The sequence below is a fragment of the Alexandromys fortis genome, unplaced genomic scaffold, assembly GCF_014885135.2.
Source record: "Alexandromys fortis isolate MF-2015 unplaced genomic scaffold, M_Fortis_MF-2015_v1.1 scaffold_143, whole genome shotgun sequence".
Lineage (NCBI taxonomy): Eukaryota > Metazoa > Chordata > Mammalia > Rodentia > Cricetidae > Alexandromys > Alexandromys fortis.
In genome coordinates, this window is record NW_026068044.1 from 4,340,189 (window position 1) to 4,356,103 (window position 15,915).

General features: G+C 46.7%; 1 protein-coding gene across 1 annotated transcript in view; it reads left to right on the forward strand.

The window, feature by feature from the left end:
* The window catches only part of Lama1 (laminin subunit alpha 1), a 114,802-nt gene that overhangs the window by 28,561 nt on the left and 70,326 nt on the right, over window positions 1–15,915 (forward strand). Inside the window, 5 exon segments of the mRNA XM_050166183.1 lie at window positions 9,600–9,842; window positions 10,896–11,075; window positions 12,566–12,655; window positions 13,761–13,878; window positions 15,402–15,580. Coding sequence (XP_050022140.1) covers window positions 9,600–9,842; window positions 10,896–11,075; window positions 12,566–12,655; window positions 13,761–13,878; window positions 15,402–15,580 — 810 coding nt within the window.

Consider the following 15,915-nt stretch of genomic DNA (forward strand, 5'->3'; position numbering starts at 1 on the left):
GTGAGTCTACACGATGATAGATAACTTCCTATCGCGGGATCTCACCCTGCATCTGGCTTCCTTCTCTGAGAGCCCTGCTGAGGTTTGCGCCTTCTCTTTCTGAGCAGCGCTTCACTTTACGAGCACACTGGCGTCTGTTTATCTGCTCCTTGGCAGAGTTGTTTTCAGCTTTTCTCCATTCTGTAAGAGCTTCTGTGAGTGTTCTTGTAAACGTCTTTCTCTGGGTGTATATTTTTGGTTTTACAAGGGACGGAATCGACCAAAGATAAGAGTATGTTTAAGTCTAGGACAGATGAGTAAATTGTAGCCCGGAAGGTGACCACAACACAGAGCACAGAATTGTAACTCTTCTTCCAGAAGTCCAGGTACCTTCGAGCCTATTGACCAATACTTAAAGACTGTCTGTCATATACACGATCACTGTTGACTCTGCCAAGGCCAGAGAGTATTGGTTTTGTCTTTAGGGCCATCAGCTAAATTCCTATAACAGTGTCTAAAGATTGAACAGTACTTTATTATATCGGTACATAATGCTTTATTTAAAGTGTTACGACAGTTGGACACCTAAAATGTGTTTCTAGTTTGGGACTACTATTAATCACAGTTTAATATTTCCGTGGCTGTGTGTTGATTATTTTTCTCACTGTGGAGTCTTTAGTACCAAGGATTGGAACTCAGGGCCTGGTGCAGGCTAGGCCAGTGCTCTACTACGGAGCTACATCCCAGCCCTCAAATGCAATCTTTACTAGTTTGGTTTATTTTTCAAAAATATTATTTGCTTTTATGTGTCCACGGTGACTGAGAGTCCCACAACTCCTTAACATCGTGTTTAAAAGGGCCCCTGCCTCACCCCCACCTCTTCTTTTCTTCCCTCCTCCCCCTTTCTTTCCTTTTGAATATCAGAGAATTAACCCATCAGTCACGCACTTTTATCTTGCCATTATATGGGACATCTGTCTAGGAGCCCTGGACTGAATACAGTGTTTGGCCTTCTTAATTATCTTCGCATCCATTAATTAAGTTTCGGCCATTAATCTCCATCAGGGCTGTCAAACTGTTCTGGAACCTGGCAGTGATGTATTTCAGGGCTCGAGAGATTTCCACCTCTCTTTCTAACGATCGAGAGAACAGAAGATTAACCGTGTCCTCATTTTTGAGACATTCTCAGGTGAGAACCGCAGCCCTTGGGGGAAGGGATGGGACTTCAGGTGCCTCGTGTCTCCACTGTGATTTGGCTCAGTGCTTTCTTATCCCCGTTTCAGCTGAGACTTGTAATACGGAAATCACGTCTATTGTATGCTGTGAATAACGCAGTGGGCTGCGGGGAAATCCTCCTTGGGATTTATTACCGCAGGCTATATCATGAAAAGCATTCGATTGGGTTTTATAATTGCCTCGATTGAAGGAACTTTAAAGAACGCTAATGTCTAATAATGCATTACGTTTTGGCAGACAGAGGGACCAAGGTAATACAACAGTAAACCTTAGTTCTGGTGAAATCGTGAACAATAGGGACAGACTCACCAGTGACTGGGCAGGCTGTTACTGGGGGTGCATTTCCTTAGCACTGGGGTCCCTTGGAAATCTCTACATGCATGATGTCATGCAGACATAGTGCTGTTTGCCCAAGGGTGGTGCTCATACACGAAAGAATTTCCGCCAGATTAGAACGGACCTGAACTCCCAGCCTGTGCCCCATATTCCTTACTGTGCTCTGTCCTCTCTCTGCCTGGTTATGTTTAGATTCCCAAATCCGTCAGTGCGGGAACCCGTTGACAGATGAAAAGCCCAGGAACAGCTGTCGGAGCCAGAGGGCTGAGTGTGTGGTAGGCAACACCATGAAGGGGTCTGTAAGCGCGCTCCGGTGTTCACAAAATCACCGAATGACCCATGTCTCCGAATGTGCCCCCTGTGCACATGGCTGTACTTCGAGAGAGGTGCCTCGCTCGAGCCTCCATCTCAGCCTTGCTGCGGTGTGGAAGTGAAGCCCGGGCAGCCCTGAGATCAAGTGTTAGGGCTACGAATCATCAGCTGCACGGCACAGCTGTACAAACCAAGACGTCCTGGGAAAGCTGGGCAGGCTGGGAGATCACTTTCCAGCCTCAGCAGCCAACGGCGGTGGGCTAAGGTGTTTCCGGGTTCATCAACACTATGGCATGTTCAAAATGGTTTTCCGTTTTGGAACTAATAGTCTCTTAAGGTTTCAGATTCATAGGAAAGTGGGACAGAGGTGTAAAGAATTTCCATAGAGCCCCAGTACCATCGTGCTTGGGTCAAATTTGGGCTTTTCGTGATCGACCTTTAAACAGAACATTATAAAGGGCTGGAGAGATGGCTCAGTGGTTAAGAGCATTGCCTGCTCATCCAAAGGTCCTGAGTTCAACTCCCGGCAACCACATGGTGGCTCACAACCATCTATAATGAGGTCAGGTGCCCTCTTCTGGCCTGCATACATACACACAGACAGAATACTGTATACATAATAAATAAATAAATATTAAAAAAAAAAAACCAGAACATTATAAAGTGGCCAACCTGGTGTATGGTCAGCAGTCCAAATGTTTCTCCCCTGCAGGACTGAGGTAACCAGAATTGTCTGTCCTCAGATTTAACTTCCTCTGCTTGCTCCCTTCTTCACTATCATGGGATCAGAAATAGACACCTTTGCTGTTGCTCTGATGGACACGCAGTAAAACAGCTTCAGTGACCATGCAGAAGGGTTGTACCGGAACCACAGACTCTCAGGGTCACCGCAGCTCTAGCCTTTCATGGGTTCCCTCGCTGCTTAGCTGTTGTTCAGGATACAGCGTCCAGGAGTAAGTGTTCTGCTGACCCATGGGGCTTCCACACGGACCATCTGTGGGGCCACTGAGGTCCCCTCGCATCTGTGGGCACTGGGTTTTGCTCCCAGTAAAGTGTCTTTCTTCCCTTGCCAGAGCTTAGGAAGAAACTGACAGAAACAGTGTCACCAAAAGGATGCTATTCAAGCATCCTCTGCACTGCTCTCCTGACCTCCAGCTCACTGGGGTCCTGGCTTCTCTAGACTTGGTCCCCCGCCTGGAAACACTGCGTCCTGCTCGTTCTGGTGCACACGTCTCAGTCTCCAATGAAAAGCTGCATCTTTACTTCCCCCCATTCCTTCTTGCTGTGCTTTCTTTCTTCCTTTTTAAGCTGGTTCTTGTAATTATACAGAATATAAAGTTTGCCACTCTAAACATTTGAAGTGTAGCATTCAGAGGCATTTAGTGTATGCAGTTTCTCCAGCGCAGCAATTCCCCAACCCAGATCCTTTTTAATCTCCTGCTTTGTCCAACACCAGCTCTACTTATCTCTCACACTCTTGGCAAGGGCAACAAGTATGCTTTCTTTTTATTTTCAAAATAAATATTCTATTTTATGTGCAAGTGTGTGAAGTAGACTTCTACATGGGGGTCTGGGTGCTCATGGAGGCCAGAGGCATGGGTTTCCCCAGAGCTGGAGTCCTTGGTGAGTGCAGCCATCTGACGTGTGTGCAGGGAACTCAACTCAGGTCCTCACCATAGCAACCCTCAACCATCTCTCCAGCCTGACATTAGTTCCTTCTGCTAATCTGACATTCTTTAAGTAGAACAATACTATTTTTTGTAGTTTTGTGTCTGGGTTATTTCTCTTAGTGTAATGGCCTCCAGGATTGCTCATCTTGCAGACTGTACTGAAATTCTATTCCTTTTTAAGACAAGATAACTTTCTCTTGTATGTCTTTCCCAAATTTCACCTGGTCAGTCATCCATGGATGGATATTTGGGTTGTTTCCAACATTAAGCTATTATAAATAATGCAACTATAAACACTGGTGATTAATAACTTCAAATGCATCCGCTCTATCTTCCAGGCACATACCAGTATGGGAAATGTCGAACCATATAGTGATTCTCTTGTTTGATTTTTTTTTAAGGGAACACATACTCTTTTTCACAATGGCTCACTGTTTTCTATTCCCACCATGCTGCTTTTAAAATAATCAAAATATTTCCTACATAGTCTTCATATTTAAATTGTTTTCCTTGGTGACTTTTAAATGTACTGATTTGTCAGTTGAATGTCCAACAGCTTTCAGATGCTCAGTGAAGTGATATGCCTTGTGAGCGAAAGGAGGGTTTTCACTTAGGAACCGGATGAGGGAATTCATATCCAGAGCGAAATCTTGCTTACCCACAAAGGGACTCTCTGATCTCGCCAGTGCAAAAAGCCATTAATGATTCAGTGGGCGATGCGGGGAAAGCAAACCTGCTGCTACCGTTCTTAGCCGTGGTCAATGTGTAACTCGCCGGGCGGTGTTGTGGGGATGGTTCAGCAGCCAGTTTCCCAGCTCTTTCATGCAGAACCCTCAGTTGGGTTTGTGGGGCGCAACGAGGAGGCCCTTTGCTGCCACTGCCTTCACCGTGGTGTTTTCTTTAGAGGAGAGGTGTGGAGGGAGAGAAGGTCCGAGGCCTCTCATCGCTGCTGTGTCTACAGGGTCAGCACCAAGTCAGTGTGCAGACTAGGAAGGTCCTCAAAGGCCGAGTTCTCTGCACTGAGACTGGAAGACAGCAGGGAGCAAGCCCCGTTCTCTTATAGAAAGAATTTGGAAGTTCTCAGTTGCCCTCTGGCTTTAGTTTTTTTCACTCACAGTTTGACTTTTCAGGAAACTCTTTAGGACTTCTTGTTCATCTCTGCCCTGCTCTCTTGATCTTTTCAAAGTCACCACGACCCTCTGTTATGAATCCCATGTGTCAGAATTCAAATCCACGGTCACCGCTGGCCCTGTCCTGCCCTGGTGTATGATTTTCGGTGGTCTAAGAAAAACTACCATGGGACACCAAGGCCTACCTCAGAGAGGTACCCATCACCTTTCCGGTCTCCTTCTGGTTGTCTGTACCAGGCCACCTGCTTGCAATGTCTATATTCTATGGTGTGAGCTGTTCCTCTCTGTAGACACCTGTTGGTTGTCTCTTCTCACACTCACCTTTGGAACTTCTCTGGCCACCTCTACAAACCAGATCAAACTCCCCTGCTAGATCTGAATATCCTCCCTTATGACTCGGGCAACCTCATCCACAGACAGCAGCCCCTCTGCCGCTGCTGCTTTTGTGGTACCCACCACCGTCCCTCTGACACAGCAGATACACGGTCAGTGTTTTTCAAATGAGGCGCACACGGAAAGATGTTCTGGCGCCCCCCGTTCTCAATGTCACCTGTGTCTTTGTGGGGTACTCCACTGCCCAGGTCTCCCCCTCTCTCATGGAAAAGCAGTTTCTCCTCTGAGGAAGAGAGGGTGTGCTGCCCTGGAGTTCTGAGTGCCTTTCTAATTAAGGAACAGGTTATTATCATCGGAACACTCGGTCCCAACCACAGGACAAAGCTGAGAGGCCACCCGTGTCCCTCAACTGTGCACTAGGAGAGAATGTCGCTTTCCAGAAAGCATCCCACTAAGCCACAGCCTCCAATTTTGCCCTTTTTTTTCCCTGAAAAGTTGAAGGGGTTACTATATATCATCACCTCTGTTTTGACAAGAGCAAATTGGAGCTTCGTGACTAGGGAAAAACCTAGTCTGATTTCAAAGGTGAAGACCTCCGTAGGTGGGACCTGGGTCTATCTGACTGGGGGATGGGAGCGCTGTTTCTGTATTGATGGGTTTGAGACTGACCATGTTCATCCCTTCCTATCTTAGGGAGCTTTCAATAGAAAGAGAAAAGGGAAGAGCCCCACAAAGAGCATTTGGTGACAAGAAGGTTCCAGACCACGTAGTAGAATTAGGCCATATATTTGGAGAAATACATTGAGATAGAATACTGCTAGGGATGGAGAACACTCTATCTTTCAGTTCTCTCTTCTCTGGTAAAGTGGTTTAACATTTTTGTATTGAAATAGTAAACACTGTTAGTCATCTTTGGGTGGGACGGTGGCATCAGGAGGATGCCTCCTGGGCTCATTGGAGTAGCATTTCCCCACTGATGGGAAACAGGTCCACCGCTGACAGGCATCTTTAAAATTCCTTTCCCACCTTCAGATCACAGATTAAAGCTGATTCTTGTTGGGCTCCTATCTCTGAGCCCTCTTGCTGGCCAAGGTCTTGTGCATTTACATATTTCAGCATGGATCAAAAGTGAATGTTCTTTGATGCTCTGAGATGTTCCTAAGAGTTGTAGGGTAAGAAACCTGCTTGGTCGGAGTTCATCCACACAGGCATTCAATCTGTTCCCCCCCTCCCAAAGAAAAGGCAGAACAGGAAGGAGTTGGGAGTCACTGAACTTTGACCCATTTACTTCACGGGTTAATATCAGCGCCAAAGTGAGAGGAAAAGAAATCCAAAGTTCCCTCCTCATTCTTGAAGCTATCTTTTCGTCCTTATTTGTATAGGCTGGTCTTCGGGGAGGATTAGAGAGAAACGGCCAGCCCTCACTTTACAGTAATCAATCCTGAGGGATTTGTCTAGAATCACCTTTGCAAGTGTGCCTCCCCAGCAAGTCTCAGCTCCCCGGCTTGCTATGTCCTCGCTTTACGGCTCCTTCCTACCGCTTTGCCAGGTTCTTGAGTCACGGATGACCCTTCTGTTTAGCGACTGCTTCTTCATTCTCGAGTAAGAAATGAGAATCCAAGTGGTGCTTTGAAATTTCCTTATGATAGTTTCCCAAGCAGCAGAGCTTACAAAGAGCAAACTCGTTGCTTCGGTAGGGAATCAATCAAGTGATAGGGTTTTATCAAATACACTCTTCACCTAGATCCCCTTTGTGATGAGTTTGTTTCCCCTGAGACTGTCAGCCAAAAAGCGGTCCCTGTTCAGTCGCTGTCAGAGATGCAGGTGGGGTGGGTCTCTCCACATGGATTCCGAGAGAACGCAATGGTACAGAGAACTGCGGCGGAGGATGAACCTCTGGCCTTGCGAATGAGGTTATCTGTGCTCCCAGATGTCTGTGCTTGGGTTGGATTTACTCTGTTTAAGTTAAGATTGAGGCTCACACCAGAATTCTGTCTGGATTCTCGTGTAGAAAGGCCGCAGCGTTTGATGTGTGCCGACGGTACTTCGGTGGCGATGTTTATGTGTATCCAAGTATTCAATTAACGAAGGCCAGCGAGTGGAAAGCTGTCGTGAAGTGGATTTGAAAATGGCTGGATCAGCTGCAGCTTTGGCAGCACAGCAGTGACTCAGACTCCTGTGGAAATGCTTGCCTCAACAGTGTGTGTTCAGCCAAGCTTACACCGAGAGAAAAGACGGTTTAGTCTCCAGCATGTTAGAATACTGGGGGCAGAAGTTTCATGGGTTTGATTTGGGCAAAGGTTTAAGATTCTGTCTGTTAGCAGGATCTCTCGATTTCGCTTTACTGTGTGTGAGATCTGCTTCTCAACCAGAATTGGCGAGTTGGGACCTTCTTAGCCGAGACTGCTGTAAAAGGTATCACAGGGCAACATAAAGCAAAGAAATTTGTCCCACATCAAGGTATCTTTGTTTGCAGGTGGCTGCCTCTACTGTGTGTCTTCGTGTGGTGTTCCCTCATGTGCGTCTGTCCCACGTTCCTCATTTATTATGTGTGTATATGATGTGAGTACAGATGCATCCACGTTTGCACACCTGTACATGTGAAGAAGGCCAGACAACAACCTCGGTTGTCGTTCCTGCGGCTCAATCGTCTTTAGATTTTTTTTTTTCAATTTATTTTGTGTGTGAGTTAATGTATTTAGGTAAATGTATGCACAGTGGAGGCCAGAGGGTGACCTTAAGAGTCATTCCGCCAGGAGCTAACCATCTTGGGTTTGTGATACTACAGTATCTTTCATTTTCTTAGACACATAGACTAGGCTGGGCTGTCTGGCCAGCAAGCCACAGGTTTTTTTTCACCCAACTCCAACCTCTCCAGTGCTGGGATTACAAGGACATGCCATGGTGCCCAGCTGTTAAAATATGGGACCTAAGAACCAGACTCTGTTCCTCATGCTTGCTGAAAGATCTGTCTTCCTACTCCACCTCACTGGTCTGGAATTCACCAAATTGGTTTAGCTAGCTGGCCTTGGAGCCCTAGAAATCTACCTATCTCTACCTCTGCCTCCTCGGAGCAGGGCTGTGATCACAAGGGCATGCTTAGCGTCTCATTGTTGTTTGTTTTTATGTGAGTTCTGGGGCTTGAACTCAGACCCTTGTGCGGCACAGCAAGCTCTTAGCCGAGTGAGCTCTCTCCCACACCACTCAGTTCTTTTTATAAGGACGCCAGTCATGGTCAGGCAGCCACCTTTTACTTCAAAGACCTTATCTCCAAACACAGTGGCATTTGGTGGTCAGGAGTGACAAGTCAGGACTTTACCCAGGAAATCTGGGGAGTCCATAAGTCAGCCCGCAGCACGGCTTTGGTGGCGCCCATTTATAGTTAGACTTTTGACAGCATCCCCTTCCTCCTTATCAGGCTTGGAGCTCAGGCCAGTGTTCTTTTCAATTCTTGTTCCCATTTTGGGGAGCCAGAGACAGACTGAGGCAACAATGGCCAATAAAGTTGTGTTTAGAGTCCTCATCCCATCTGCTTCCTTCCTCTCAGAGCTACAGCCCGCATTCCTCTTTTAGTTTGCTTCCTGGTCTCTGATTTGGGGACCTTGAGGTCTGTGGAGAGATTGTGAGAACAATGGCCTGTTTCCTGATAAAAAGACAGGTGCTTGCCCTACAGAGGGACACACACCACACGAACGCGGAGAGCTAAAATGTTAGGCAGCCACGGCCTTCACGGGTCAGCCTCTGCAAGGGAGCACCTGGCATTGGGGAACAGTTGTTTGAGATAAAGGAGAGATGGTTGCAGGTACATCACATATGTGATGGGCTCTGTCGAGCTCATGTGTCCTGAAATGAGTGAGCAGTAGGTGGAGAAACGCTAGAACAAACAGAAACCAACAACTCCAGAGGCAGCCAGCTTTACTCCCCGCGTTTACGTATTCATACACAAACGTATGTGCATAAAGCTGCCAGCATGCAAGCGATCTTATGGACGCATTCACATATATATGTATTATGTATGTAAAAGTCCCCCACTTACTGACAGCACTACTCCAGAGTCCCCTCAACATCTCAAATCCACAGATACTGGTCTGTCAGTAACTTTTCAGTGTTTCCACAAAGTCCCTGCTGAAAACAACTTCTGGTCTCCACAGGTGTGCACGTGCATGTATTTTATATATTTATATATTTAATATTTAATGTGTACAACATTATTAGTTGCTGCTTAATGCGTACCATGAAATAACCACGGTACGTCTGTAATCCCAGCTTTATCATCTTTGTTGTGTGTGTGTGTGTGTGTGTGTGTGTGTGTGTGTGTGTGTGTTGGAGCACAGGTCTTTCTGCTTAGCAAATTCCAACAGAGTCCAGGATGGTTACCATAGCAACACTGTTAAACTTTGGACCTGTCTGTCCTGCACAACTGAAAAACTGTGCCCGGCATCTGTCCCTTGTCCTTCTTCCAGCCCCTGGTAACCAGAGTTCTGCAAGGTGTCTGTGAGTTGGGTTGGTTTGGGTTCACACGCGAGCGAGTTCCTGTAGTGGTTGTCTTCTCGCGTTTGACTTAGTAATTCTGGATTGAAGTCTTCTGGTGTCTCTGCTTCAGGTCTTTCAGGTTGCGTACGTCATCATTAAAGCCGCCAATGCCCCTCGCCCCGGAAACTGGATTTTGGAGCGATCCGTGGATGGCATCAAGTTCAAACCCTGGCAGTACTACGCAATCAGCGATGCGGAGTGTTTGACACGCTACAAAATATCACCAAGGCGGGGACCTCCCACTTACAGAGCTGACAATGAAGTGATCTGCACCTCGTATTATTCGAAACTAGTACCACTGGAGCATGGAGAGGTACTGTGTCCCTGGCAGGAATGGCTATCTGTTATTAGAGACCCCTACCTCAGATGCCACCATGGTATCCTTCATGGGAGTCTATAGTAAGCATTCAGAATCAGTCACCCTTAATCCAAAGGTGTGCCTGTGGCCGCCTCGCTATTTAAAGTCGCCCTGACTGATGTCTGCTTTAGCTTCTTGTTTTCTTCCCAGCATGCAATTCCCTAGGTCTTCATTCTACTATGTTTGCACAGCCTCACCAGTCCCCTACCCACCACAGAATCTTGCCATAAGATCAGGGCAAGAACTTGTGTTATATTAAAGAGAAGCCAGGATGGTGGTATGTATATAAGTGTAATTCTCACACTCCAGAGGCTGAGGCAGGAGGATCATGAGTTGGAGGGATACGTAGCAAAACGTCTTCAATAGTAGTAAGAACATGGGTAGATGAAAAGGAGATAGCAAAAGTGCTTCTCAAAGGTGTAGTTCCTCTGTCTCCCTCCTCCTCAGGGGTGTGGAGCGGCCCATGAAGTAGCTACTCAGTGTACGCTTCAGTGAACCCGGAGTGAAGCAGAAGCAATCCAATCTCCACTGGCACCTGGCTTGATGAGCAAACGCTGTAGAACTCACAAAGCGCGCTCTGTAGCCGTAGCTGGGCCGAAAACTCTCCAGTCACAGAGATTAACTAAGACAGCAGGCATCCTTAAGGTTTGGGGCACAGTTCTCTTACCCTCTCTAGCCTGCTCATGGCTTAGGCCTTTGGTTGACGAGATGCAGCATCTTGGTCGGTGTTCAGAGACCCTCACAATGAGGGCAGAAGGGCACCATTGAAGGGACTCCGGTCGTCTCTGAGGTAGTGGAGTGGGTAACCCACAAACTGAGACAGAACGGGGATCATGGTTTATGAGTACCTAACATGCGGTAGATGGGCTGTTTCGTTTGGTTTTTTGTTTTACACAGAACCCAGCTTTTAGGTTTACCTTTGTAAAGATTCTGATGCAGTCGGCCAGCACGCATGTATGTGTACATGTTACACACGCGCAGAATTGACATGTGTCTGTCTGTGTCCAGATTCACACATCACTCATCAACGGCAGGCCAAGAGCTGACGACCCTTCCCCCAAGCTGCTGGAGTTTACCTCAGCACGGTACATACGGCTTCGTCTGCAGCGTATCAGGACGCTCAATGCAGACCTCATGACCCTTAGCCATCGGGACCTCAGAGACCTTGACCCTATCGTCACAAGACGCGTGAGTATCTGCCGTGGCCCTGACCACCTTGAAGGACTTGATTCAGGAAGTATTCTTGGTTTCCTTTGGCTTGCTATGACCACCTCCTGTCATTTGTGGCAAAGCTCTGTAGGTGATGGCCCCAGCATCCGTTCCTCAGGTCTCCTTGCTCCTTCCTACCTGTCCCCATAGTGTGCGCACCTAGAGATTGGCATGGCCATTGTCCTAAAGTCTGGTACCACATCCGAGCTTTAGCAACTCGGGCATTTTAATTTTTTTTCTTTTGAAATGGTAAAATTGGAGAAATATTTAGGAAGACATAGCTTTTAAATGTACAGTTGAATATTACGGTCACCTGTGGCCAAACATTTTCATGACCCTCCCATCCCTTCACAGTGAATTACTAGCTTGTGGGGTAGCTGCGTGTGTAACTCAGCTAAACTTGTTTAAAAGCAGAGGCCACGTTTTAGTCATTTGACATTTGCAAGCCCTGATCTTATAATAGCCAGTCTGGTCAAGCCCTGCCGGCTGTTGGAATGCCACCCGTGGCGCACCCTGGTGGGGTTCATTTGTATTTTCCTGATGGCTAGGATGAGCCTGTTAAGAGTTGACCTTTTTTGGTCCACGTTCGCGTATTTTTTGTTTAGACCATATTATGGACATCTTCTCGCTAAGTTTTTCTGTTTACTTTTTGAAACTATAACTTTTGATGAACGCATCAACATAGGAAGAATTTTGGAAGACTTTTAAATAATATTGGATTATCCAGTCAATACACTTAACGGTACTGTCTGCACTTAGGTGACTCTGCCTTAAGTCCCCTCGGCAATATTTTATTGTTGACTCGTAAACCTGCTGCTCAGAGATGCAGGAAGAAAGCAAAGATAAGCAGCATGGGTGTGCAGGACTGAGTCCTCATCGTCCGTAGCTGGCACGATCGTTCGCACAGATAATCTACAAAACAACTACTAGAAATAAGACTGAGGTTGGCAAGGCAGTCATGCCAGATCAGTCCGTAAAGGGGCAAGGCATTTCTAAATAATGGTAGCGAACAATGGAAAATAAAATTAAAAAATTAAAGTCTGCTAATACGACAGGACAGAAGTATGAGCCAGCGATGCAGCGTGATGTCCAAGGAAAGACGGTTTGCGCGCATGCACGAGTCCACGTCTTGATGATGCGTCATCCTTCCTGTGCACCACTGTGCACCTCGGCGGTCCTACGGAGCTCAGCAGCGAGAGTGATGAAGAGGACTGCTTTGGCTTAAGGCAAAACCACATTGGAGAATTCTTCTAGACTCTCCTAGATTCTGTTCACGAGCTGATTCGAGCGTTATTGGTTCGAACTAAGACTTTCTTGTGTGTGCAACAACATTTAAAATGTGGATGTAATTAAGTTTAGCATTCCAAAAGCAAGCCGTGAGCCCAACTGGTATGTGTGGGGTGCCGTCCCTTACCTCGCACCAAAGTCAGAGGGTTTCTAACTTCTGTTTGTTACACCCCTTTTTCCAGTATTACTATTCAATCAAAGACATTTCCGTCGGAGGCATGTGCATTTGCTACGGCCACGCCAGCAGCTGCCCATGGGACGAAGAAGCTAAGGTTAGTTCTGGTGTTTTACTGTTACTGAAACCTCAGTGGAGCAGTTAAAGTGGCAATGTTTCCCTGTCTTTATTTATCCAAAGCAGACAGTAAGAGGCATCAAACCATGTTAAAAAAAATTTAGACTACCTGATTGGTTTGATTTTTGCTTTGTTTGGAGGACGTATTTTGAAGTAGCCCATCCTGTGTTAGTTAGTAATAATATGTCCATGAAAAGAGACTGACAACTCCATGATCTTCCATATCCTTAAAAGAGAGGCAAGTAAGTGGCATGTGCTGATATAAATTATACTTGCTATTTCTGTGATTCCCTTCTTTCCATCTCTGTGGTACTAACTCAAGATAAAATAGACTTTGTCTCTGTGGGTATAATGCTAAATTAATAATTGGATAACTCCTTTCAAAACACCCAGTTACTCCCAACCTTTAGAGCTCTGTACCGGTTGAGCAGGAGTATTCTGTGCTACTGTTAATTATATGTGTTTGATCTTCTCACTGTTTGGGGCTGAACTTGGTCCTCGGCATACTATGCAAGCACTCCACCAGTGAGACACACCCTCAGCCCACACTTTCTACTGTGAAATCATTTTTAACATTTACTTAATGAGGTGTATGCCAGAGTAAATAGGTAGATGTCAGTGAGCAACTCCATGGACCACAGTTCTCTCCTCCCGTCATGTGGCTCCCTGGGATGCAACTGTAGTTTTCCGGCTTGGTGGCAAGTGCTTCCGCAGGCTTGCCCGTTATTATATTTTGGTGCTGAAAACTGTATTAATAAACATTAGAAAATGGCCAAACAAACAGTGATGAAATCTATTAATAAGCAGTCAAACTATTGACCGGGACTTCCAACCCTAAAGTCGCGCGCATCCTTTTAAAGGGCATTCTTGTCAGTTAACCCATTTTTGAGTTGTGTTCGTAATCAGGTTATGTGTGTGTCTCCTCCGGAAGTCCAGCGTCAGCTGGCTGGTTTGGTACAGTCCCAGATGCCTCGCTGTCAAGACTCACCACTTCACAGGATCACTTTCTTTTTTTCCTTAAATGCAATTAAGAAAAGCACACAGGTAAAGTTTTCAGCTTTCATGCCGTGTCCCTGTTCTGCCAGCAACTGCGGTGTCAGTGTGAGCATAGCACCTGCGGGGAGAGCTGTGACCGCTGCTGTCCTGGCTTCCACCAGCAGCCCTGGAGGCCCGGGACCATCTCCTCGGGCAACGAATGTGAGGGTGAGTAACACCGTCGGCCTGGACAGAGACGGCTCCTGCTTTGCGTGCTTACGTCGTGGGCGTCTTGATTATTAGGATGACTGGATCACTTGGTTTTTGTTTCGTTTTGCATTTCAAATACTGCCCAAAGCAGCGTATCCTTGGTGACATTTAAGGGCTGAAAGTATTATGGATTCACTGTTTTACCTACGTGTTTTTTTCCCCATGTATACTGTTATTAGCCATAAATTTGAAGGCGAAATTAATTGATTATGGTATTGAGAATTGAACCTAAAGGAGTCCACCATGCTAGGGAGAAGCTCTACCCCTGACTTACACCCCCAGCTATAGTTACTTGGTCCAGCCAGAGATCTCGGCAGGTCAAAGGCACTTGCCATCAAACCCAGCGACCTGATTTTGAGCTCTGGGATCCACGTGGTGGCACACAAAACCCAACTCTCCTTTTGCTGTCCTTTAATCTCCACATGCAGCTATGGGCTACACATGCCTCCCACCACACCCTCTCCCCCCCCTCAAACACGCATGCACCAGCAAATGGAAAACATGGTTAAACTGAAACAAAACAATGTTTCACTTCATCTCCCTCCTTCCAACTTTCTACTTCTTAAGTATGTTTTCTAATAATCTATGGTATATATTAATATGTTCCTATTTTCAATGTTTCTTACATGTAAAATGACATAATCATAAAGGCCATTCTACACACTTGATTTTAGTTTAGCTTTTCCATGTGTCTAGGCGTGTCTTGCCTGCTTGTCTATCTATGCGTCACTTGCATACCTAGTGCCCAGGAGGACAGACGGCATCAGAGCCCCAGAAGTGGACTTACAAATGGTTATGATCTGCCCCGTGGGCATGGGGGTTGCATCTGGGTCCTCTGCAAGAGCCTCCAGTGCTCTCAACATCTGAGCCATCTCTCCAACCCCAGAACTGCTTTTTTGATTTTAGACCTGGACCTCACATTTATCAAACAAGCGGACCCACCCTCCAAGGCAACTATACCACATTTTGAGGGGTAACAAAGTCTCCTCTAGTGCGGGCTGAGTCAGACCCCGTCCTGCTGCAGCCTCTTAACCCTGAGATTACATGAATGCCCTGCCATTTCCACCCGGTACATTTAATAATTTTGATAGCAATTCCCATTTTTTTTCCTCTAGGATATTGTCTGTATCTTTTTTTTTTTTTTAAAGCATCTATTTATTTAGTGTGAATGGGTGTTTTGCTTGCATGTAGTCTATGCCTAGTGTCCAGCGGGGAGGCCAGAAGAGGGCATCGGATCCCCTGGGATTGGTGTTAAGGATGGTTGTGAGCCACCATGAGCGTCCTGGAAACTGAAACCTGAACCGCTGGGAGGGCAGCCCCGCGTCCTTAACCACTGAGCCATCTGTCCAGCCCTGGCCTCCAGCTTACGGAATTATTTATGCTAGGATCTTAAGGCCCGGGCACTTACATCATGGAAGGAGGGTTTTCTTTAGACAGGACGCCGTGTGTGCGCTAATTGGGATGTTCACCTCTTCTCCTAGAATGCAACTGTCACAATAAAGCCCAGGACTGTTACTACGACGAGAGCGTTGCAAAGGAGAAGAGAAGTCTGAACAGGGCCGGGCAGCACATTGGAGGGGGCGTTTGTATCAACTGCCGGCAGAACACCACAGGGATCAACTGCGAGACCTGTGTCGATCAGTATTACAGACCTCACAAGGTACGTGCGCCTCTTCCCGCCGCCGAGGCCGAGCTCCACGACCTTCTTGACCTTCTTCCTGCAGCCAGCTCCGCCAGCTCCGCCTCTTAAGGGTGGACCTCTGTTGTGAAGGACCTTTCCTTTCTTCAAGGTCCTAGAGTCCTCCAGCTTTGTCTCCTACCCTGGCTTGCTGTCTTGCTCAGACTGGAAGTCTACGTGCGTTGATACTTAACTTGAATTGGGGTTACGGGCTATGTTGATTACAGATAATTCTAGCTAGAAACGTGCAGGCTCGGTTAAGAGCGAAAGGGGCCATAGCTCGTCCGTAAGATGCGTTCACTCAACCCTCTGTGACT